This window comes from Barbus barbus (genome assembly GCF_936440315.1).
Source record: "Barbus barbus genome assembly, chromosome: 9".
Classification (NCBI taxonomy): Eukaryota; Metazoa; Chordata; class Actinopteri; order Cypriniformes; family Cyprinidae; genus Barbus; species Barbus barbus.
This window is the reverse complement of record NC_136737.1, coordinates 14,497,774-14,524,663: the sequence shown is the minus strand read 5'-3', so window position 1 is coordinate 14,524,663 and position 26,890 is coordinate 14,497,774. Positions and strand designations below refer to the sequence as shown.

Below are 26,890 nucleotides of genomic sequence, written 5' to 3'. Positions count from 1 at the left end.
GAACATTTTCACGCTATTGTCTGTTCATTTATCTAGCCTGGATTTCACTATACAGCAATAAAGAAAAAATTAAATATTTCCAATTAAATATTTATTCGTTAAATTTTATACAAAAATACAAGTATATTTAAAAGATCTAATATTACAAACTAAAGGAGATGGGATTTACATTTTATCAACTATTTGGCCCTATGATGCTCATAATGTTATGACAAATCGGGGATTTGCACCTTTTTTGTATTTTAAATAACATTAAGTATTGGCAAAATGGTCACTATCATTTAAATTAGGTGTGTTCCGGGCCTCCATTTTGGAATTGCACCAAAACCCTAGGATTATGGACCACAAACGTTTTTAGTTAAAATATTTGCTACTCGTATCACATTTTCAGTGCATGACAAAACACATTGAAGATGCTAGCATGCCACATCACCACTATTCATTTCTATACGTGAACCCTGTGGAGATTCTTTCTTCAGACTATCTGCTGTAACTCTCCTGTCCTGTGGGTGTGCCGTAGAGGGAAGCCCAACTCCTGTGGTGATTAACTTTCCAAAACCTTTCCCTTGGGACACCGCATAGGATGAACGACGCTGAAGGGTTCCTCTCTGAAACCACGACTTCAGCTCAACAGGCTCATTCGAGCTGTGGATCTGCATGTATAAAAAGGACAATACGGTGAGCACAGACAATACAACATGTCTTATATGCTAATTGTGACAAAAGGATTTGTGATAAAGTAGAGATCAACCTTATGTTTGTTGGAGTTTGTTAGCACAAGACCTAAGGCCCGTATGGTTATTGAGGGAAGGACAGCAATACAGGTGGTCACACATATGGTCAGCCAAACCTCAGGGGTACTGTAAGCATTTGGTGATGCTCCTGAAAATTCAAGTTTCAGATAATCAACAGCATTTCAACATTAAGGGAATCTGCTTGAAATCCCATATAAAGAGTTTCCACATTCTTATATTTCACAGCTAAACAGTCTTTTAACACTGCCTCCTGGTGGTGTGTATAAATACAGAGAGTCTCAAATTCAGATTGTGAAAACATGAAAGGTTCACATGCTCATGCAATAGATATCACATAGATATCTAATTATAAAATCCTCTATTCCCATCTATCTATCTAAAAATAGTATTATAAAATTTGACACTTTGTAGTATCTACAAAATATTATTTAACCAAAATAAGTGGGTTCATACAAAATGCATGTTATTTAGTTTCAGCATCATTTGCGTATTTAAACACTTTACAACAATGACGGTATGATTTTGAGATCCATCTTTTCATATGCAACTATAACAAAAGGTTCAAACGCTCACTGATGCTCCAGAAGGAAACACGATGCATTAAGAGCCAGAGGTTTAAACTTTTGAACAGGTTGAAGATGTGTACATTTTTCTTATTTTGCCTAAATATTATATTTAGTACTGCCCTTCAGAGGCTACAGAAGATAGTTGTTGTTTCCCAGAAGACAAAATAAGTTCAGTTTACCCTGATCTTCAAATTCAAAACGTTTTCACCTCCAGGCTATTAATGTATCATGTTTCCTTCTGGAGCATCGGTGAGTGTTTGAACCTTCTGTAATAGTTGCATATGAGTCCCTCAGTTGTCCTCTGGCGCTGTGTGAAAAGATGGATCTCAAAATCATACAGTCACTGTTGGAAAAGGTTCAAATACGTAAAAAAAAAAAAAAAAATGCTGGAAAACCAAAGAATCTGTGGGACCTGAAGGATTTTTCTGAAGAACAGTGCTCAGTTTAACTGTTCAGGACTCAAGGGACTCATGAACAAAACACACACACAAAAACAGCTGTGGATCATTCAGGTAACAACACAGTATTAAGAATCAATTGTAAACTTTTGAACGGGATCATTTTTATAAATTCAAGTATTATTTTCTCTTGTGGACTATATGGAAATATCTTTTATGTGATTATTCAGGTCTAGCTTATTCAGGTCAGTACTAAATAAAAAAATAACACTTTTGTATGATCCCTCTTATTTTGGTAAATTAATTAACATTTTGCAGATACTACAAAATGTTAAATATAGAAAACTAAAAATTTATATGAATTTCTCCAAACTAATTTTTCTAATATTCATTCTAAATTTTAAAACTATTTACCAATTTAGCTTAATTATTTATTTTAAATTTTAATCATTTGTCTAATATTCATTCATTTTTAGTTCAAATATTTAATCAGTTAATATTATTTTTAAAAGTCTGACATTTAAATACAAATATAATTCTAAACATTTACTCTTAGTTATAAAAATCAGTAAATTACTTCTAAAATCTATACACTGCAAAAAAGATGCATCATAGATTTTTTTTTTGTCTTGTTTCTAGCCAAAAGATCTAAAAATTCTGAAAGAAGGATTTTCTAGACAAGTAAAAAATTATTGACTGCCAATGGGGTAAACAAAATCTTATTTCAAACAGAAAACAAGATTATTTTGCTTACCCCTCTGGCAGATTATTTAGCTTGTTTCAAGCAAAAACTCACTTAAGTTTGACTTGTTTTTTTCTGAAAACAAGACAATAACCTTGATTTAAGAATTTTTAGGCATTTTTTGCAGTGTACTATTTAAAAATAAAAAGTAATTTGCGATTATTAGATAAATCAAGGAAACCAATCAAATCATAAAAACATATTTCAAAAATAAAGATAAATAAAACTAGCACCTCAAATTACTCTTTACAAGTGCATTTTCTATAAAAGTGGAGCCCTGATAGGGTGATATAGAAAGTTTACTACTTGATTAAATGCATTTGTCCCTTCTTTCAGGGATATGTGATTTACATGAACAATGATTAATCTGCAGACATGAATACCCAGAAAAAAGTAGTCTTTAGGTGAGGCAGTGAAGAGTCGTGTGCTATGGAGAGCCAGCATGGACAGAAAGAACGCCACCAAACTAAAAACAACAGCTGCAACGCTGTACTTGGTCCAGAATTTTGTATGTAGAATAACCTAAAACCGACAGACAGAAACAAAACGATACTTTAATTTAATCATACTTTCATTAAATATCATATTTGTTGATGTTTTCTAGTTACCTCAACAGTCATAGTGAGCACTACAGATGTTTGAACTGTTACGGCTAAAGTCTGATAATCGAGAGCAGAGTACTGCAATATTCCCATAGGGATAAAGAACAGGATGATGGAGGTGTAGATCGAGTAGAGGAGCGTGATGGCCAGAACTAAAGGATTGAAAAGCTGCTTCTTCTGTCCAATCGAGTAGCTCTCAGGCCAACACAGACAACTTTTGGCACTCACATCCTATCATGGAGTTAATATAACCAGTTAGACTTCCAGATGAACCAATCAGATGTTAGATTTCTTGTGATCAGTTGGTATTTTGCTTACCTGTTCAAAAAAACCCATGCACTGTATAGGCAGGGATGTGTACAGTGTTGTGTAGAGACTAATAAACCAGCTCTCATACATAGGCTGGAAAAGAGGGACAAAATGCACCAAAATAAGCTGCTCGCTGCATGTTGTTTTGACTGTATTGACATATTTTTGCAGTGTGGTTGGAGTTGGTGGGTGTAAAGTGGATTAAATGACCTAGTTGCTCTACCTGAGCGCTGAAGCCATTGTAGAAACTATACCAAATGTGCACCAGCGCAAAAGCAGTGGTTTTGTAGAGGAAATAGCGCAGAAGGATGCAGATGCGGTAGTATGACCAGTGCCCGTGTACCAGCAGCAGCCTGCGAAGGAAGCTGAACTGAGCCAGAGCAAAATCTGCATTCTGCACCGCCTGACTGCCCTCCACACCACAAAGACCAATGCCTATATGTGCCGCTGGTGAAAATACGAGAGTTTAGTTGATTAGCGATGTGAGAATTTGATTAGTTTACCAGAGAAATAACAAACAATGCATTTAAATAGTTGCTGTTTTGATCAAACGGTAAATATCTCACTCTTGATCATGTTGACATCGTTGGCTCCATCGCCTATCGCCATTGTAATTGAAGTCGAATGCTTCCTGACCATCTCGACCACTTCCGCTTTTTGCGCTGGTGTCACACGACAACACAATACAGACTGGCATTGATCAGACAGAGCAACAAACTTTGCCCCCCATTCTGCCGTTCTGGTCAATTCTGCCTGTTATGTTCAGAAAATAAACAGTAGCACATCATTACTATTGTGAAAAAAATATCGCAATTTAAAATAAGTTTTTTTATTGTAATATATTTTTAAATGTAATTTATTCCTGTGTTGCAAAACAATGTTCAGCAGCATAACTCCAGTCTTCAGTGTCACGTAACCCTTCAGAAATCATTCTAATATGCTGATTTGCTGCTCAAGAAACATTTCTGATTATCATCAATGCTGAAAACAGTTGTGCTGCTCAATATTTTTGTGGAAACGTAAACATTTTTTCAAAAGAATAACATTTATTAGAAATAGAAATCTTCTGTAACATTATAAATGTCTTGACTGTCACTTTTGATCACTTGAATGCATCCTTCCTGAATAAAAGTGTTACTTTCTATTATTGTACTGTATATATTATATTCTGAAATGTTCAGATTTAAAAATATGAACCTTTGGCTTTATATGCTCACCAGTTCAGGACCCGAAATTACTAGTGCTGCTTTGCTCTTCACTGCTCTCCTGTCTGTGATCCAAACCTCTGGCTTTTTAGACATGACATGAACATCTGGAGAAGGAGACTCTAGAAGCTGCCTGGAGATGTTGACAGTCATTTTGCGTTATATTACATGTGAATGTGTATTTGTATAAGTATTTGTGCGATGCAAAAAAATTTCCAGCGTCAAGTAATTTTTCTGTTCTCACAAATTCACAACCTATCAGAACACATTTGATGCTTAACAGACAGCTATATGGATAGGATCATGGACCAATTAAAGGTCATTGTGGGTGCGGCTATCTAGCGTGACATAATAGAAACAAAGCAAAATGACCAACTAGTAGCAACCATACTTCTATATGCTTCAAATGGTGAGAGGTGGTATACAGTTTGAGGCTACATCCAAAATCCCATGCTTCCCTACTACATAGTCAGCAAAAAACTGTGAGAAAAGGCTAGCATGTCTGAATTCATAGAAATGTTAATGATATGCCTGTATTTTCTGACCTAAGCTCCTCCCCTTGAATCAGAGTTGTGTCTGGATCCATCAGTTTGCATGCATATCCCACATTCACAGCCGTTTCTGTTGGGAAGAAGTAGAAAACAGCATAAATGAGTTTTAATTCATTGCTTTAGGTTCTTAAAACCAGTTTATACATATGCTGAAACAGCACCTGTTTTGTCTCCGGTCAGCACCCACACCTTCACCCCCGCCCTTCGCAGGGTGGCGATGGTCTCGGGGACACCATCCTGGAGACGATCCTCAATGGCAGTCACGCCCAACAGCTACACAAACAAGATTGTTTTATAACAGAATGCTATGCTTTCGATAATCTGCCGTCCTACAGTTGACTCCAGAGACAATTAGTGTTTCATAATAACTCCCTTTGAGTACCGTTAAGTCTTTTTCCATTTGATCATATATCTCTTCGAGCGCAGTCTCCTGGTTACCCGTCGATGTGCCCGCCTGACTGAGGGTGCGGCTCCACTCCGTCCACAGGGCTTCAGGAACAGAGCGCACCGCCACACACAGAGTCCTCAGACAGCTCTGAGCGAACAGCTGCCAACCATACACACATGCAAAGACATCAACAAATGCCATGTCATAAACAACCACTTTCCTTTCACACCAAGAACGATAACTATGAAGATAACAATAATGTTGTTTATAACATTATAAGACATATAAGAGGTCATTGTACTATAAAAAACATCCTGTACGTTTCAGACAAAACGACAAAATGCAATAGCAAACTCTGCCATGTTACCTTGCGTTCGAAGGCAGAAGATGTTTGGGAAACTAATCTTGTGAGACCGTTCTAAACCGAATCATATTGATGACGAACTTTGGCATTTCAGAATGATTATAACTGATTAAATGATTATGGGCCTTTAAAGTCACCTCACCTCTAGAGCTCTCTCGGTGCTCTCCTGAAGTGGCCAGTCCCTCTGAAGCCTTTCCAGAACAACAATATCTGCACCTTTACAGTACAGCTTCAACTCTCCTCCAGAGTCCCGCACTACACAAACCCATACAGTAACCTATGTGTTAATATGGTTTACACATATCCTATGTACCTTGCCCAGCATGAATTTCATCAACAAGCTGTATGTGAACGGCTTGATTTCACTCAGTTCACATATGTGCCTTTTTGTGCTAATAAACTTTTAAAACGTGTTTGGCTATACGCAAAATCTTAGGTGTTCACAGCAGAATTGAAGTATGCCTTGGGCTTCAACATCACAACATTTTAGAAATTTGAAAAGAACAAACCCAAAAGGTAACAGTGATGTTATTTGCCAATACAGTGGAAGTCAGTTGGGTCAAGTCATTATATAGACTAAAACGTTCTTCAAAATATCATCTTTTGTGTTTCACAGAAGTTTCAAAAGAAGTCTAAGAAGTTTGGAATGGCATGAGTAAATGACAGAATTTTCATTTTTGGGTGAACTATTTCTTTAGGAGCAGTTGATGAAACTCACCCAGTACTGACATGCATCTCCTCTTGCTGGTGAAGTCCAGGAGGGCCAGGAGCTGATAGTTTCGCGTGAGGCCCATCTCACTGATGGTGAGGGTTTCTCGTGTACGAGAGAGAAACACCCAACCGAGCTCCCGTGCTGCACACACCAGAGCTTCCTCATCCGGAGAGGCAGCCTGGTAATGAGGCAAACCTGTATTAAAAAAAAAAAAATAAAAAAAAAATAAATTACACATATACATATATATTATACTTTCCTATGATTTTGCCTGGTCTTTGCCTGCTCTCCATTTTATGAAGCAGTATTCCATCTGACATCCGTTCTTTAGGGGTAAACCATCAAAAATTTGTAGGGACGACTTTTTTTTTTTACTTTTCTTATTTTTCTTCTGGCTTGTGTTAAAAAGGAAGATCTAACTTCACTATGACCATTTTATTAAAATTCTTAAAGCTTTTCAAGCCTTCTAGCACTACCAAGAGCTTAAAAGTTGCATTTACAGTTAAAGGTTTGAGGTCTGAAGTTGAAGTTTCTTGAGCAGCAAATCAGCATATTAAAATGAGTTATGAAGGATCATGTGACACTGAAGACTGGAGTAATGATGCTGAAATTCAGCTTTGCATCACAGGAATAAATTACATTAACAATTTTTTTAAATAGAAAACAGTTATTTGAAACTGTAATAACATTTCACAATATTACTGTTTTTATTGTATTTTCCCTTTAATAAATCGAGCCTTGGTGAGCATTAGAAACATCTTTCAAAAACACTTGTCCTGACCCAAAACCTTTGAATGGTAGTGTAGGTTTTTGTTGACAACTTTTAAACAGTTTTGTAAATGAAGCTGTGAATGTGTGATGCTTTTACATTGGGACCAATGTCCTGAGGGCCCCAAAGCTGCTAGTCAAAAGTTGTAAATGCTATAATTTATGGCCCTGTAATTGCATTTTGCAGCTATATTTTCATCATTCCCCTTCCTTATCTCCTAACAATTACAATAATGCCAGAATAAATATCATTTCTACTAACCATCCCTCCACTCGCTCATGACAGTGTGGCAAAGGGCCAGAGCCGTGAAGAACTCTTGGCACTCAGGGCTGCTCAGTTCACGCAGATTGTCCACCAACCGCTGGTCAGAAAACTTCAGTCCACCACAGGAAAACCGGTTCCAGCTTAAGTCTAGCGGCTTGTTGAAATCAAGAAATTAAATGTATCAACTTTGACTAGGTCTGTACATTAGAACAGTAATAAATGAATGTATTACTTCTTACCTTGAGTTCCTTTGACATGTCACCTGAACAAACAGACACTCGTCATTAGTGACATTATAAAGTGCAGAAGGCTGAAAAGAGCGTCAAAGAAATTAACAGACCATAAATGTGTCCAGCGATGAAGCACTGACGAAAAAGTAGGCGGTTTTGCGTTAGAGTGCCGGTCTTGTCGCTGAGCAGGTGGCCCACCTGACCTAATTCCTCATTCAGGGTGGTTGTCCGGGCCTGAGCAGGGCTGTTATTGTCCTCCCAGTACATCTCAACATCCCAACCAATCAGGAGACAATGCACCATGTGGATCACTTCAAATCTGGTGCAAGACAATGAAACGGTGAGCGAAATATTAAAAGATAATATAAACTAAATGTTAAAAAAAGGCATAATGAGAACATGGAGAGCTGGTGTTACGTTATATAGAGAGACATGGGCATCGAAGGACTAAGCAAAATGATGTAGCCCCAGAAGGTGAGGAAGCCCAGGTAGGCAGGAGACGAATCACGCTGCAAGACAGAGACAACGTCGTACTGAGGGGAAAACTTGTGCTCAAAAAGCCCAGCACCCACAGCCAGGAGAAGGGCTGTTGTTAGCATGAACAGCAGAATCTGAAACATGATAAATACTGAATTAGATGGGTAACATTTTCAGACAGATTCTTAAGAAACATTCATATAGACAAGTGTGTTAATACATAAAGAAAACCTTAAATAAATAAAACAAATTAAAATATATAAATATAATTAAAATAGTATAAATACAGTTTTTAAATAAAATCACTTCTAAATAAAGAATATATTTATAATACATACACATAAGTCACAACAAAATTAGCCAAAATAAAAAAAAAGGAATGGAGGTTATTTACTTGTCTTCACAATTATATTTTTGATAGTTAAAATAAGCTTTTAATTAGTAAAAATAAAGTATTTCTTACTACAATTAATCAAATAGTAAGATCACTAACCAATTAAATATGATATTTGCATATGATTTTAATTGTTATATACAGCTAAGAAGGTCAGCGAGTGATTACACATTCAGTGCACTTAAAAAAGTTACTATTCAGGCTATTCATGTCAATTTTAAGTTAATATTTTGAATTTTAAGATAATAGTTGATGCAAAGTTATACACTTTCTTTCTCTCTCTTACCACCAACACAGTTTTGTTTAGTAGTACTTCCACTTGAGTTTTCTTCAGTTTTAGTTTTCCACAGTTTTGCAGAATTTTACTATCTGAGCCTGTAATTGTCCAAGAAAAACATTTAATTTTTCATCTGTCAACTAAGGCCATTTGAAACAATAGTTCTGCACAGGACTGGTAGAGTTTAGGATACAAATAGCACAGATTTTATTTACCCGTGTATATAGCTAATCCATAAGCTATGTCCGTGTTTCGCAGCACAGTTCCTCGGAGGAGCAGATGGTCTGTGTCCAGAAGGTGGCGCTCTCCTTTCCAATGTAACTCACCTTTGAAGGAATGCAAGTTACCGTTTGGTTCTTCGCACAACACAATACCTAAGGTAGAGAGAGAGAGAGAGAGAGAGAGAGAGAGAGAGAGAGAGAGAGAGAGAGAGAGTCAAAGAAATGAATAGAAAGCTTATCTTCTGGCCACTACAAATGAATGACTCCAATGTTTGCAAGTCCATACAAACCATCAAAAGCTGCCAGGCTTTGCTTAACTGAATCTCCATTCAGCTCAGTATGAGTTACACTCAGAGCCTGACGAAACTTCAAGTTGGTTTCTCTGCAAACAGCAGAATAATACAATGTAAGAACAATGCAAACATGCTACATTAGCACTGGAGCTAATTTTCCACAACATGGTATGGTTCTTTAAATTTCTTTAGACATAGTAACAGTTCTATTTAGAACCATATGAGCCTGAAGAATCCTTTTTTTGTTATTGTTGAAATAGTTTAAGGTTCTTTATTCCCACCTTTGTGTTTTTCAAATCTGTAACTGTCGAAGCCACCTCATCTAACTACACAGACTATCAACACACTCTTAACAGGTCAGTTTCTTTCTTAAAAGTGTCTATACATTTAAAGTTTCAAATTGTTTCCATCTTTGCTCTTACCCATCGATGTCTGCTGTTTCTACGTAGCAAAGGCTGTGTGGCTCAGTGCTGCACAGGAGGAGCAAATCTGCCTGGGATAAACAACAGAACAAACTTTAGGGTTGTTAGCATTAGCTAAACTTGTTTGCAGTTAATCTTAAATGGGAAAATAACATCATAGCTCCACTAAAAGTCACTTGGAGACCAAAAATGAGATCAGGAAGTTTGGTATTGGTATCTAATGCAATGAAATCCATATTTAAAAGTGTGACTTGTGTGTCCAAATACATTTTTGGCTGCTGGGTTAGAAACACAAATACACACACACTCACAGGTATGATCTGGTCCTTATGAACCTGGAGAATGTCACCAACACGTACATCTTTCCACTTAACAGTTTTGAAGCTGCAAGGGAGATATTTAACAGGAAGACTTTTTAAGTGAGAGATTCTCTGTAAATCTAAATTCGTTTGATGAAGTGTTTGTTTTGTTTCTGAGCTTTCCAGGCCCCTGACAGCATTACTCACCCCTCAGGAGCGAGAATGTCACATGGGCGCCGGTTAATTTGTGCATCACTACGTCGTCGGCCCTGTGAGACGTGGGAGTAGAGGGAGCATAATAGACAGTGGGAGTGAGGGGAAAATGGCTGAAAACTGAGATATGCCTGGTCTTTAAACTTCTATGTAAGTGAAAGTAGTTTAAAAGCATCAATTGAGAGACTGACAAGAATGACAGACTCACCAAGTCTGTGGCTAGATCTTTACACCCACGCACAAGCAGAACAAACAGCAAAGGAAGCATAGTGCTGTACCAAGGGATGGTTGCAATTACAGGAATAGACTGTAAATGAAAGACACACAAAACAGCATAAATTCCCACCTATATGATTAAAAATATATATAAATAAAAAGTAAATGGTCTGTATAAAGCCAAGTCCTAATCCCAGGTGAACACCTCTGGTGTGACTTTAAATGCAGACCTTGTATTTCCATCTCTGTTGTAACAGGTTTAGAAGTGTCTAAAATGACTGTACCCATATGTACAAGTCATTGGTGTTTGGTGATGAGTTTTTGGCTCAAGATCTGCATATAAAGTCACACCAGAGGTGTTCAACTGGCATTAGGACTTGGCTTTCTGCAGACCAGTCAAGTTCTTCCACACTGACTAAAGCAATCATTTCTTTTTGAACCTTGTCAGGCATTTTTATGTTAGAATAGAAAATGATCCTGCCCAAACTGTTGTTATAAAATTAGAAGCACACAATTCCCTAGAATATCATATCATCGTAGTCAAACCTGTTCATTAGAAGGGGGTGTCCCAATGCTTTTGTCCATATAGTATATACACACACACAAATGTGCACACACAAAATCTACACATACAAAATATTGACCTACAATATGAAACCTACACTTTTAATAAATGTATAGAATTAAATGTACTGTGTGTGTGTGTGTGTATAATGTGCTAATATATATATATATATATATATATATATATATATATATATATATATATATATATATATATATATTCTGAAATAAATGTGAGAATGTTCATTTTATGTATGTGTGCGCGTGTATGCATGTATGTATTTATGTGTGTGTGTGTGTATATATAAGGAATATTCACACATTTACTTCAAAATATTATTATTAATAAATTATATGTAATTTAATACACGTATACTGGATTATTATAAATAATAAATATTAATTACTATTTATTATTTATATCAAGTTGGAAATCACCAACAAAATATTGGGTAAATAGTTTGAAAACTTTAAAACAAAGAAACTAAATTATAAAAAAAAAAAAAAAAAAAAAAATTAACATTCTGCACCATTTCCAATCAACTCATTGAAGAACTGTGGATCTTTTCATATATGATCACTTAGCTTACAAAGGTCTTTATAAAATATACTTTATACCCTACAGGCATTTGCATATTTGTAAACATAAAAATATGAGCACATTTACACAATATGGGCTGATTATACTGGAAAATTTAAGATATAACGTGTACTATAGAGCCAATTTATTAAGCCAGTTCCAGTATAGACTCAAATTGGGTTAAGAATAAACCATTGCATTGCCAATATTAAGTTAAGTACTCCAAGACTTATGAATCGAAACTCACATATTTACCCTATACAATCTAACTGATGTTTTTATGAATTCTCATTTATCTAATTTATTGTATTTATTGTTATATCTAACATTTTTAGCCATGTCTATGTAAAAGTCTTTTTCAACAGCAAACTGTTGCTGACTCAGGGTTTCTGACTCACTATTTGCAAAAGAGCATGTTTCATTCATCATGAGTTCAAGGTGGCCACTTGAGTTCAGTATTCATAGGAAAAATGTGCTAGTCAAATAACTGGGTTTGGCATTTCAATGTGCATCGTGAATCTTTCTGTCACAGAAATGGGAAATAAAACCCACAAACCTGCAAGACCACAATAAGTAGGAAGAAGAGATTCGCTGCTCGCTGGAACTGTTCATACAGGTTAAGGGGCAAAAAGGTCAAAGGGGTGTATTTGTAGCTCCGCACCATATTGTCCTGGAAACAAAACCCATTAGGAAAGTGTTAAGCAATGAATAAAACTGTCACACCACTGGAAACATCAACATATGTGTGGCAGCCCAAATGTATCAAAAGTTGTTTAATGCTTCCTTAACTACTTCTCTCCAGACAATATGCATCAAAAATGTATCTCACATACAGCATAACGCCCCCAGCGGAAACAAAAGAAAGATCTGCGGCGACAGGATTGATGAAAACGACGGTCGTTGGCTCGAACCTCCCATTTGACTCCTGAGAAAAGATGATCACGTCATCCAAAACTTTCAGTTAGAAATTAATCATTTCATAAGAATGGAAATTCTGAGCCACATCTTATGATAAGAGACAAACCCACCCAACACAAGTTTTTATTTGTGTGGCTGAAATACCACAGCTTTTTTCTGTCAGTACTAAACAACACACACCCAAAGTTCATGTTCAGCCTTCACAAATAAATATATTGCTAAATAAATAAAGTGAGTAATATGATTACAAGCATTTAATGTTGACTAAATGCTTGTTTAATACAAACATTTAATACATGGAGTGGTTTACAGATAATTCTTACTGTAATTACTTTAGCATGCAATGCGTCAAGATAAAAGCATCAGAATTTTTAATGACACATTATAATAAAGACAAAAAAAGACATTTCAGGGGGAAAAAACAAACAAAAACATTGGAACACTGAAATTTTTATATATATATATATATATATATATATATATATATATTTTTTTTTTTTTTTTTAAACTGATAAAAATCAAGACTTTTCAAATCAAATTCCAAAAATGTCCACAAATAAAAATATTCAGAGTTTTGAAGAAATACTCTTTTGGCCTGGCATAACTATTACCAATATTTTAATACCCTGTACAACTTTTTTGCACATTCTTTTGCACATTCCTGTTATATTACTATTTATGTCAACAACATACTGACCTGCACATTTATATTTTTTTATCTTTTATTTATTTATTTTTTTCTACTTTTCTTTTTCTTAATATTTGTATTCTTTATAATTGCACTGTCCTTGGAGCGGACATGACTTACACTTCACTGCTGGTTATACTCCGTATAATTGTGTATGTGACGAATAAAAATCTTGAATCAGTAAGAAAATATAAAATGTAAATTTAAGGGCATACATAATTTAAAAAAATAATAATAATGTCAAGGATATTATTTATGCAGTTATAAATTATATAGCCTACAATACATCTCATCCTAGTTTTCGGTTCAATTCGCTTTGGACCAGCTGGATCACTGCATATAAAGGAATATTAATTTATTGAAATGATTAAATATACAGTTTACGCTGCTTGAAAGATAAAAGCATGTTAGTAACACAAACCTCTTTCTGCCTTGCTATCCGCCATGACAGAGTAATGCACAGAGACAGTCTGTTCTGGAAATGAAGGATGAAACCCATATTAACAGAGGTCAGTTGCAGTGACCAGGCTTGAAGCACTTGCATTAAATCTGTCATTCATTATACTGTTACCATGCTGACCTGAAACAAATAAGACAGTGAAAGTCTTCCCAACTAGCAGATTTAACGTATATAAATGTCATAATATATCATTTAATTGTATTTTTAAAAGAACAAAATACACTAATAAAGTTGTTTTAAATATTTTAATATATATTTATAAAAGTATTAATCAAACTACATGCGACATAAGTATACATTTATGAATAAATTAATATATTTTTAAAGTACAATTTATTACCTGGTGCATACAAACAAAACGCGCTTTTTTCTGGATGACATGGTAAATGCACACAATGAAATATAAACAAGCATGTGCACACTGAGAAATATCTAAATTAGCATCACCTGTCCTATTCCGGTGCTTGGGAACGACACATTCCAGACAGAGAAAGAGACACAGTAACACTCACTGCCATGTTAGAGTAATAAAACAAAGTGCTAAACTGTGAACACTTGGGAGTTTCACCTACTTACTGTTTTTTTGTTCCTTGATAGCAGATCCCAAAGGGCTCACTCTCCCCAGCGTCTCATCCAGGTGTTCCTCGCGCTAAACAACCCTTGAGCTTCATGGAAATCTTAACGCATTTGTTGAATCATATCTCTCTTTCTCGCGCTTCTGTTTACTTCTGGATGTTGTGTTTAATGATAAACTCCTCTCAAACCTCATTCTTTCCAGCGCTATCTCCTCCCTCTCCCGATCTCCTCCCTCTCAAATGCGCGGCTGGGGAATTTGTGCAAATTCGCTCCAGGTAAAGGAGGCTGGAACTCGATATGCAGCAGCACAGGTGGGAAAATCAGAGGAGGAGAGAAAAAACGACGAGTAATGTGAGAGAACAGGACAGGAAAGGGAAAGCAGTTTGCGTTTTAATGTATTTATGAAAAACAGGCCCCATAGATCCCTTCGAGAACGAATGTCTGTGGTGTAAAGGCCCATTAAGTTCAAAGTTAATAAAGATAAATTCAAGAGAGTGCCACCACAACTAAACAACAGCAAATACTTTCAGATCGATGATAAGAACATTGACAGTCAGTCACAACCCACCCGACTTTACTGCAGCTCGTACAATAAACAGAGCCGTTTATGTGGACGATAATCGTTATCGGGATAATCGGAAAAACGCACGCGAAAATTTCGGGCTCAGTGACTTTTCGCGTGCGTTTTTCCGTTTTTTCGTAGACTATTCCTCATCCTTTCCTATCAAAATGCATGCTACGGATGCGAAAACACACACTTCAAGCACTGGTGTTATCCCGATCTTAAGGCGTGTATTTGTCTTAAAAGCAAGAGTGTTTTATAATGAAAGCTGATTATGCGGTGGTCAGAGATTTAGTGATTCTGAATGGATCCGTATATTAAAGGCAGGCCATTTAGTGGTCTTTGGCGTCTCCCTGTGGTCCGGTTTGGTATTGCAGCTTGACTTGCTAATTTGTATTGAAAACTTTTATTTAATTACTGATTGATTGATTGATTGTTGCACTATACATACATTGTGAATTATTAAAATATTAAAAAGTACTTTTAATATAAAAGTACTATTTAATATAAAATGTAAATAAATAAATGGGGGGAGGGGTTGTGTAATCATTTGAAAGAAAACCAGTTTAGTGAAGTAATTCAGATTAAATGAATAATGAAAATAAAATTACATTAGCAACAGATTTTAATGTTCTACCCAGATAACAGGAAACTTTCTCAGAACTTTGGCTAAGGTCTTTCCTGTAACTTTGACAGGACATGTGTTCTGTTCATTCGTTTAATAATGTTCTCAAAACATTAGCAGAACAATATTATTTATACATATCATGGAAAGTTTTTTTTTTTTTTTGTGAAACATTTTAGCTGGAAGCTCATTTAATTTTTTTAAGAACATTCAAAGAAAAAATAAATTGAAAAAAATCACAAGTAAATTAATAACAATGACAAACAATAATATAACGTCACCATAACATTTCATTTTTAAAACATTTTAAAACGGGACATCTTGAACGTTCAGAGAACAGTACACAAAAACCTTTTCATAACTTAGTGGGAATGTTATCAAAACGTATATAATCACTGGAAAATATTATGTCAAAGTATGACTAAATTATCTGTTTTTCATCAAAACATCCTGCAGGAGAAGAGTCATTTATTGTCAAAATAGCATAAAGGGTGTGCTATTATTGAATCAGAGGGATGTTCTATAATTCATGGAAAGAGCATGACTGCATGTGTTCAGAATGGCATTTGTATTATATTGCATATGTAGTGTGAACACTACGCAGTATACAAATATTCTGCATACATGGACAAGATTTGCCTGAATGTGCAGTAAAGAACAATCACTGTGAGGAACACAATATTCCACAATGCAACTTGGCTTGATCTTTAACCATGGTACATGAGTTTGCAAACTCATTAATTATCAATATAATTAATAATACCACCATTTCTCTTCTTTATTTAGATAATCTGCTGTAACTCTCCTGTTCCTTGGGGACTGCAGGGGAACCCAACTCTTGGTGATTAACTTTCTAAAACCTTTCCCTTGAGCAAGACACCATATAAAATGAACGTCGCTGAAAGGCACCTCTATAAAAACGCAACTGCAACTCAGTATATCATATGTGGATCCATGAGGTATGTAGACAATAAAACTACAACATGCGACAGCTGCACAAATACAGTAAGCCAAACTTCATGTGTTCTGACTGTACTATACAAAATAATGAAGAGATGTAGGGAAATGTGTTCATCAAGTTCATGACAATTGTAACAAAAATTGTAAATTGTAAAAACAAATATGAGTGAGTATGGATAGAAAGAACTACACTAAACTAACGATGCTATAATGCTACAATAAACATGATCTTGTAACCTAGAACAGACAATAGAAACCAGAAACCAAATTTCCACACTGGGATGAGTTTCTTGATTCAGTTTTTGCATAGATGCTGCATGTCATCTAATGTAAATGCTGTGGCCGTCCATCATGCTCACTTAAATATGCAATCAAATGGGTTTGTGAATCAAGTTACTTTGACAGTGGAAATTCCCAGACACAGGCGAAGATCTGTATGTTAATGTGTAGAGGCTAGTAAACCATCTCTCATATATAGACTGGGGAAAAGACAAAGGGACAAAAATTGTGTCCGAACATGTTATAAGCAAAGAAAAGAAAATTACTCTTACTGAGAATTATAGGGACAATGACATATAGGAACAAATAGGAATTTTGTTTATAATATAGTTTAAAACGTGAAGTTCTGTGGTAAGAATTGTATTATTTTACTGATGCTGGTTTTATATACATTTGGAAAATTATACCAAGAAAAGTTTAAAATTTAATTAACAATGTGGTGTAACCATCAAGTAAAAAAGAGGTGCATCTCATAAAATTAGAATATGCTGAAAAGTGCATTTGTTTTCTTGTAACTTATTTCAAAAAGTGAAACTTTCATGTATTTTCGATTCATTACATGTAAAGTAAAACACTTCAAAAGTTTTTTTGTTTTAATTTTGATGATTAGAGCTTATAGCTCATGAAAGTCAAAAATCAGTATCTCAAAATATTAGAATATTTCCTAAGATCAATCAAAAAAAGGATTTGCAAAACATAAAAGTTCAAGTTCAAGTTCAAGTATGTTCATTTCTGCACTCAATCCTTGGTCGGGGCTCCTTTAGCACAAACTCCAGCATCAGTGAGGTGTGGCATGGAAGCGATCGGCCTGTGGCTCTGCTGAGGCACTATTGAGCCTTCAGCTTGTCTGGATTGTTTTGATTGACTGTTTCTCATCTTTCTCTTGAAAATATCCCATAGATCCCATATGGGGTTCAGGTCAAGCATGTTGGCTGGCCAATCAAGCACAGTAATATCATGGTCAGCAAAGCACTTGGAAGTGGTTTTGGCACTGTGGGCAGGTGCTAAAGTCCTGCTGGAAAAGGAAAGTAGCATCTCCATAAAGCTTGTCAGCAGATGGAAGCATAAAGTGCTCCAAAATCTCCTGGTAGACGGCTGCATTGACTTTGGACTTGATAAAACACAATGGACCAACACCAGCACCACAAATCATCACTGACTGTGGAAACTTCACACTGGACTTCAAGCAACATGGATTCTGTGCCTCTCCACTCTTCCTCCAGACTCCCCAGACCTTGATTTCCAAATGAAATGCAAAATTTACTTTCATCTGAAAAGAGGACTTTGGACCACTGAGCAACATTTTTCTCCACAGCCCAGGTTAGATGCTTCTGACGTCTCTGGTTCAGAAGTGGCTTGGTAGGGGGAAGTCGTGGCCTAATGGTTAGAGAGTCGGACTTGTAATCCAAAGGTTGTGGGTTCGAGTCTCCGGCCGGCAGGAATTGTAGGTGGGGGGAGTGAATGTCCAGCGCTCTCTCCACCCTCAATACCACGACTGAGGTGCCCTTGAGCAAGGCACCGAACCCCCAACTGCTCCCCGGGCGCTGCAGCATAAATGCTGCCCACTGCTCCGGGTGTATGTTCACGGTGTGTGTGTGTTCACTGCTGTGTGTGTGCACGTTGGATGGGTTAAATGCAGAGCACGAATTCCGAGTATGGGTCACCATACTTGGCTGAATGTCACTTCACTCTTCTCACTCACTCTTTCCTGAAGACGTCTGAGCGTGGTGACTCTTGATGCACTGATTCCAGCTTCAGTCCACTCCTTGTGAAGCTCTCCCAAGTGTTTGAATCAGCTTTGCTTGACAGTATTCTCAAGCTTGCAGTCATCCCTGTTGCTTATGCACCTTTTCCTACCCAAATTCTTCCTTCCAGTCAACTTTGCATTTAATATGCTTTGATACAGCACTCCTTGAACAGCCACCCCTTTCAGGAATGACCCTCTGCGACATACCCTCTTTGTGGACGGTGTCAATGATCGTCTTCTGGACCATTGCCAAGTCAGCAGTGTTCCCCATTATTGTGGTTTCAAAGAACAAGAGATACCCAGAATGTATACTGTATGGATGGCAATTTATTGAAACTCAAATATAAATATTCTAACATTTTGAGATACTGATTTTTGACTTTCATGTGCCATAAGCTCTAATCATCAAAATTAAAACAAAAAAACTTTTGAAATGTTTTACTTTACATGTAATGAATCTAAAATATATGAAAGTTTCAATTTATATATATATATATATATATATAGTATGACTGTTTTATAAATATTGTGAATTATTAAAAGGTAAATAATTTTAAATTTTTGGTGAGTTGCACCACAGCAGTTAACTTGAACTAACATTGCCTTGTAACACAATGTCAAATATTTTTCAAATATTAATAATCACTTAACAATAGGGGTGTGCGATATGACGATTTTTGATCGTGGACGATAAAAATGTCTCCACGATCTGCTTTTGAAGAAATATCGTAGTATCGCGCTACAGCCCACATTTATTTACTCACTCACGTTGTCCCAAACCTGTATTAATTTCTTTCTAGTGCTGAACACAAAAGAAGATGTTTTGAAGAATGAGGGTAACCAAACAGTTGCTTGTCCACATTGACTTTGATAGCAGGAAAAAATACTATGGAAGTCACTGTGAACCAGCAACTGTTTGGTTACCCACATTCTCCAAAATAGCATTTATGTTCAGCAGAAGAAAGAAACTCATTCAGGTTTAAAACTAATTTTGAGTGAGTAAATGATGGTATAAAACACTATGACAGAATTGACAGACAGATGACAGAATTTTTATTCTTTAATGTTAAAACAACAAAACAAAAAAATAACTCGCTACTCTTGACTGAAAAAAATAATACAGTTGCTTTAATAGGAATCAATCTATATAATGTTTTATTTTTATATTTGTTCATTCAGTTTCTTGAATGCTCCTGCTAAATAGGCCTATTGCACCTGAAAATAAAGCACTGTTTGTTTTATTTGTATATTATGTGTATTTGTTATGTGTATCTTTGTTCTTGTTCTTTAATAACAAATATAAAATAATGATAAAGATTTTTATCTTTGCCCACTTTGGCCTAAATATCCACCATTCTTTTTTATATTTTGTAACCTTGAAAGGCTTTGTCTTTATAATAGGGAAATTAGTTTGGCTGTACTGCTCAAACAAAATAGTAAAACCAAGATGACAAAGAATCGTGGTGAAATTGTGATATTTAAAAAAAAAAATCATGACATGATATTTTTGCCATATCGCCCACCCCTACTTTACAATTTTGTTTTAAAAAATTACAATAAAAATAACATAAATTACAAAAATAAAACATTTTGCCACACTATTTAATTTGTTCTTTAATGAGGCTTTTTTTTATTATATATTTTTGGCTTTTTTTTTTATTGTGACAGGATAGTTTAGAGTTGGCAGGATGCAAATTGGGAGAGAGAGGGGGCGGGATCAGGAAAGGTCCTCAAGCCGGGATTCGAACTCGGGACGCCCATAGCTCAACAGCGCTGTATGTCAGTGCACTACCCACAAGGCTATCAGCACCGATAACATAACATGATGAATAGTTTATAAATATTATGAACTATTAATGTATAAATATTGTTACATTTTTGGTTGCACCACATAGCACTTTAACTAGCCTTGCTTTGTCATAAAGAAGTCAAAAGTTTTTAAAATATTAAGCAGATTTGTTTTAAAAAGACGATGATGAAGACAATAATAAAACATTCTGAAAATTTTTAACTACTTAATAAAGATTTAGTTTCAATGTTTAAAATATATGAAAATATTACAATAATGCAACATTGTGCAAAACTACGTAAGGTTTTATTTTCAGTATTTTAGTTTTTTTAATGAGCCTTTTTTTCTGTATTATGGTATCAGGACTCTTGTATCTCTTTCTTTATTTTAAATATAGAAATAAAAAACATGCTCATTATAGAATAGGTGTATTCAAATCATTCTATGTATAAACTGCACTTTTTGATGTATTTTTAAATAAATTAATAGATCATCATGTCATTGAAACTACAACTTACCAAATCAAATCAACTTTTTATGCTCACAAATCATACAATTATAGACAAATTTGCCCAAGACAGATATAACTGCGTATGGCTTATCCGGTCTCAGTAATCGCGCTTGGATTTCAATCTGATTACTGATAATGATCTGACCTCCTTCAAACATGTTACTGTACATCTCGATCGTATCTCAGTTTGACTGTAATGACATATTTTTGCAGTGTGGTTGGAGTTGGTGGGTGTAAAGGCCTAGTTGCTCTACCTGAGCGCTGAAGCCATTGTAGAAACTATACCAAATGTGCACCTGAGTAAAAGCAGTGGTTTTGTAGAGGAAATAGCACAGAAGTATGCAGATGCGGTAGTATGACCAGTGCCCGTGTACCAGCAGCAGCCTGCGAAGGAAGCTGAACTGAGCCGGAGCAAAATCTGCATTGTGGAAAGTTTAAGTTAAAAATATGAGAATTTTAGATTTAGTCTTTGCTTACCCATGTTTCTCAGTTTGATCTCCATTCAGCTCAGTATTGGCCTGACAGAACTTGATATATAATAATGTTAAGAATAATAATAATGTTGAGACATTAGACAGCCATCATGAGCCAAATAGACAATAACCTCTCCACAGTTTTCTCTAATGACTGAAATGTTAATTTCAAGAATAAAATTAAAAAATACTTTTTTTAATAGTAAATATATTAATCATAAAACTGCACAACATTTTGTTTTTCTGTAAAATATCTAAACATCCATAAAATAAAATATATTTATTTTATTTATATTAGTTAAATGTATTTTATAAGCATCTGTATGTAATTTTGTATATTTTTTGGAGCTTTGGACCCCCCCCAAAATTAGTTCACCCAAAAATGAAAATTACCCCATGATTTACTCACCCTCAAGCCTGGCTCTTCCAATTTTATAATGGCATTGATTGGGGGTCGAGATTTTGAAGCAAAATAAAAGCATCAATTCACTTCAGAAGGCCTTTATTAACCCCCCGGAGCCGCGTGAAGCACTTTTTATGATGGATGGATGCACTTTCTTGGGCTTCAAAATCTCAACACCCATTCAATGCCATTATAAAACTTGGAAGAGCCAGGACATATTAATAAGACTTTGACTGTATTCGTCAGAAATACGAAAGTCAAATAGACCTAGGATAGCTTGAGGGTGAGTAAATCATGGGTTAATTTTCATTTTTAGGTGAACTATCCCTTTTTAAGCCCAGGACACAACACACGTGTCATTCTATTCGCTGCTTGCTGTTTTAGCTTTTTTTTTGTTTCCCTGTTTGTCGAATGCTGAATGCAGACTACTACCACCTGATGGTATGGGAGAATTATGTTCTCTCATGCATGTTCAAAGTGTACACGTTAGTTGGCAGTCAGCTGCAGTCTGTCTGGTGTGTCCTAGTGCAACTTTTTTTGCCTCAACGGAGGCAACATAAGGTAACGCAAGGTGATGCCACAGTCGGCTATCCTCAGCGCTAGTTCTTTGGCGACGCTTTGGTGTGTCCCTACCTTTAAATATACCACTGTCCTAATTACAGTGGATAGCTGTACATATAGATTTTATATACTTAGATTCCTCATTAACATCTGTTTCTATTGGCCACTATACATAAGTCAATGCTCGGGTGGTAAAAGCATGAACCAAGGCATATTCATCTGAAATCGCACAGATACTTTTTTTGAATAAGTAATTACTTTGTGATTGCAAACATAGTATATAGTTCTATATAGTATGACTATATAATCACGAGAGCTACCAGCGTCAGTTAATCCCCTCCTGTGGCCTCATGGGATGGTGAATTGTCCATCGTATGCACACTTCAGATTCACACCAGAAGTAGTACGTCATCTGGGTACTTTTTGCCTACTCTTTTATGAGTACTGTGAATTCGGAAGCATTTCTTTTGTCACATACTGTTTTTCACCTACTATATCACCCTATATCACAATATCAGCAGCCATATCACCCGGTTTCCCAAGACTGTTTGTCCACTGAAGCTAAGCAGGGTTGAACATGGTCTGGATGGGAGACCTCCTGGGAAAACTAGGTTGCTGTTGGTAGAGGTGTTAGTGAAGCCAGCAGGGGGTGCTCACCCTGCGGTCTGGGTGGGTCCTAGCGCCCCAGTATAGTGACGGGGACTCTATACTGTAAAAAGCCCCATCCTTCGGATGAGACGTTAAACCGAGGTCCTGACTCTCTGTGGTCAATAAAAATCCCAAATTTGCCCATTGGCCTCTGACCATCATGGCCTCATGGGGGTGGCCCCATATACTGATTGGCTTCATCACTGTCTCCTCTCCACCAATAAGCTGGTGTCTGGTGGCGTTTTGGCGCACTATGGCTACCGTTTTGATTGCCATCTGGTGGCTGTCTACAGTATAGGTCATTAACTCCACCCTCTCCATGTAAACAAATGGGATGTGAGCCAAACTAAACAATCAAATTACACTTCAAATTGATTTTTCCCAATGATGTTTTCCATTATTTTAGATCGTTCATATCACACTGATGTATGTTCAGGTCTTAATTTTTTTTAATAAGTTTGCTTTTAGTTACTTATTTGATGCTAACTGTGTGTGGTGTCATGATTGTGTGTTTGCAATTGGGTCTGTGGGGGTTTGGGCAGGATTTTGATAGCACGGCTTCTCCTTGTAGAGTTGACTGTGGTCCTGCAACCATAGATATATGCATGTATGAATATCATACCTGCAACAGACTTCAGCAGTGATTTTGCTAAATGAACACAATACAATGAGATGAAGGCGTTAGCTATCATGACATCAAAAAGTTACAATAGTTTAAAAACCTGTAATATTGAGTTACATACTCCCAGAACAGATATTTAAATTGAAATGTATTATTTCAGGCTATTTAGATATTAACTCTCTCTCTCTCTCTCTCTCTCTCTCTATATATATATATATATATTTCTGTGGCATCATTATTTATTTGTAATTGCATTCAATACTGTGTGAAGAATCATTCAGTTGAAATCAATCAGTTATAGTGTTTGGCCAGGGGGAGATGCTCTTACCCACAAATGTTTCTACATAATAAAGACTGTGGTTCACTGACAGAACAACATTGTAACTCTATCTGAAAATAGTGTTGGTTAAGATTGTGACGGATGAAAGTCCAATTCCACTCACTATACCAACGGGCAGATTTCTAAACCCACGCATAAACAGAACATTTAGGAGGAGCACAATTTCGATAAACCAAGGCGAATAAAGAAACAGACTGAATGAAATGCATGATGCACAACCAGCATATTTTCACACCCCCAGTAACCTTAGTCTAACCACTAGGCACTACGCAAATGATTCATAAGGACAAACTTGGTTTTAATTTGCCATTAGTGTGTGGTGACATGCCGTGCCATGGTGGTTGGTGAATATAAAGCAGTCTTTTGACTAAAAGTTTCCTAATCAATGCATAATGTATGCTTCTGAGAACATCTGAGAAATTCAGTAAAAGGCGTTTTGATAATAATAATAATTTTATTTGTAGGCTATACATAAAAATAATGAGAAAGAACACAAGTACGCTATCCTGAAATTTTTTTTTTGTCAATTTTTGTTTTCAAAGAAACAGCGTGGTTTGCAAAATAAATTTTATAACAGTAGTTTACATTAAATACTTTTGAGAAGTTGACATGTCCGCCAGTATGGCATGCTATACTATATTATTGGTGAATCCAAACTGACATCACGAAAACAACATTATAGGAAACATATGCTGTCATATTTCTCATTTAGATGTGTAACAGTGTAAAACCTTTTATCACAGTTAGGAAAATCAAACCTCCATGACCAAAACAAGAACTAAGAAAGTGTTTGCCAGTCACTGAAACTGTTAACAGGTTATGGGGAAGAAAGGTCATGGCATATTTTTGTATTTCAACACCATGGCAACAACCCTTTACAGTATGTCTTAATAGATATACTCTAGTGACTTTCCCAGGTCAGTATGACCAAAAACAGCTTCAAAGTTATACCATAATTAACGGATCCGGTGCAAACATCGGAAAGATTTGCATCACAACTTCTCATCAAAGCAGCCGTTGACTTGAACTTCCCAACTGAAATCATCTGACGAGTTAAAGACAAGCTCTCATGACATTCAAAAGTTTCATTTTCCACATTATGCTTGTCAATATGATTCATATTTTGGACCCACAGTTGGTGAAAAATCTCAGACGCTGTTTGTAAACTAAAAACAGTGTTACCGAATGTTACTTGGATTATTTATATGTGTTAACACTTTCATGCAGGCTATGTATTATTGAATTACATATTCAAATTTGTCTAGTGCAACCTCCCGCTTCTTTCATATTCTCATAAAATGTGTCTGTTTGTCTGAATAAGATGCACTAAATGCCACGTCAAATATTTATTATAAACATTGACAAATCTAGTATTCGGTTGTGATTAAGAATACATTAAGACTACAGTTTTTATTGAGTCACAGACTCACCTATTAAAAATAATTAAATAATAGGGTATTGAAATAAAGCTATACTGGTGTTGACAAATTTGTATTTTGCATATCACAAAACATGAGCCATTTTGTTGTTGTTTCTAGCTACTCACATTTTGTGGAAAAATATTGTAGCTATATATGTATGTATTGCAATGATGCATTTGCATTAGAGGTAGTAAAACAAAATATTACTAAATATCTAGTTCAATGAAAACAGTTCAATGAAGAGTTAAATGAAAAATGTAAAATGTGGAGATTCAACCACAAAGTACCTCACCTGCTTACTGAAACATTTCATTTTTACTTCCATGGTTCACATCACATCCTCTTCTTCTCACCCAGGTACAGTTCTCATTCATGTAACCTGTAATCCATAAGTCTCATATACTGTATGTTAGCATCATGTCTCTTTCATTAGCCCTTTTGCAGTATGACAGGACAAAATAAGAATAAAAATATTCATATGAAATCTCACAAATAAAAAGGCTATTTTGCACATTTAATTATTGTATTTTTGATTAATAGGCATGGCTGATATTATTTATCATTTGTTTATGCAAATGAAAGGTCAAGTTAAGTGCATTGCATCATTAAGCCTTCAGTTCTGACTCAGGTTGTTTTTCTAACCAATCATACTGTTTTTTTGCTTAGCGGATGATCAAAAAATCCCCAAAATCCCACTAAACATTTCTGACTGTAACTCCTCCTTCATTTTATTGACTGTATTGCCCCAGTGCAGAGGTTTAGTGACTGTACAGATTTGTTCATGCAACCTCACATCATTCTGTATTATGACTTTGTTTTTTGTAGTTTACACCCATTTAAAAAATTTATTCATTACCCTTACTTAATTTAACTGAAAAAGGTTTAATTAAACACACCCACTGCTTTGTGTGGACTTGGATAGGTTAAATGCAGAGCACAAATCCTGAGTATAGGTTACTAAACTTGGCAACACGTCAGGTCACTTCACTTAACATGTCTTTCCCTTTACTGAAAAACACATAAAAGTCCCTAAATCCCTGAATTTACTCTCCAAATGCAGTCCTTTGCAAAGAATGCTGGGAACTAGAGATCCACTCTCTAGTTTATGTCAACATTATGTAAACTTCAATTTTGAATATATTAGCGTGAACACAATGAAATTAGCAAAGACCTGCCCCCCATTCTATACTGTTGCTGCATCCGGTGAGCCATGTTCTCACGCAGTAAGAAATAAATGAGAAAAGATTAAACTGACAGCACTCTAACAGACAAGACAAAGCAGGTTACTTTTGGTGTGAAACAAAGTCTCAGTTTAAAAATTTGGCATTTTGTAAGAAATTCAATCTATAAATACCGTTTTGTGGCCCTTTAATATGTCGCGACAGATCGCTGTAGTGCCTCAGTTCAAGCAGCTCAAAAACCAGTCATCTTTTCGTATTTACTAGCTAAAGCACAAAATAAACATGAATGAACATCAGAAGTTATCTTGTTTCAAT

General features: G+C 35.8%; 1 protein-coding gene across 1 annotated transcript; it reads right to left on the bottom strand.

Annotated features, from left to right (window-relative positions):
* Window positions 1-416: 416 nt before the first annotated feature.
* On the bottom strand, window positions 417-12,475 carry atp8b3 (ATPase phospholipid transporting 8B3; the record flags this gene model as incomplete). Its single annotated transcript, XM_079425726.1, has 20 exons — window positions 417-653; window positions 3,070-3,294; window positions 3,596-3,819; window positions 3,939-4,125; window positions 4,590-4,710; window positions 5,123-5,198; window positions 5,290-5,401; window positions 5,511-5,675; window positions 6,023-6,135; window positions 6,599-6,787; window positions 7,623-7,779; window positions 7,865-7,887; window positions 7,996-8,174; window positions 8,273-8,466; window positions 9,543-9,606; window positions 9,940-10,010; window positions 10,251-10,323; window positions 10,446-10,507; window positions 10,660-10,758; window positions 12,368-12,475. The coding sequence occupies 20 exons, from the start codon at window positions 12,473-12,475 to the stop codon at window positions 417-419; spliced, it is 2,679 nt and encodes an 892-aa protein (XP_079281852.1).
* Window positions 12,476-26,890: the final 14,415 nt, after the last annotated feature.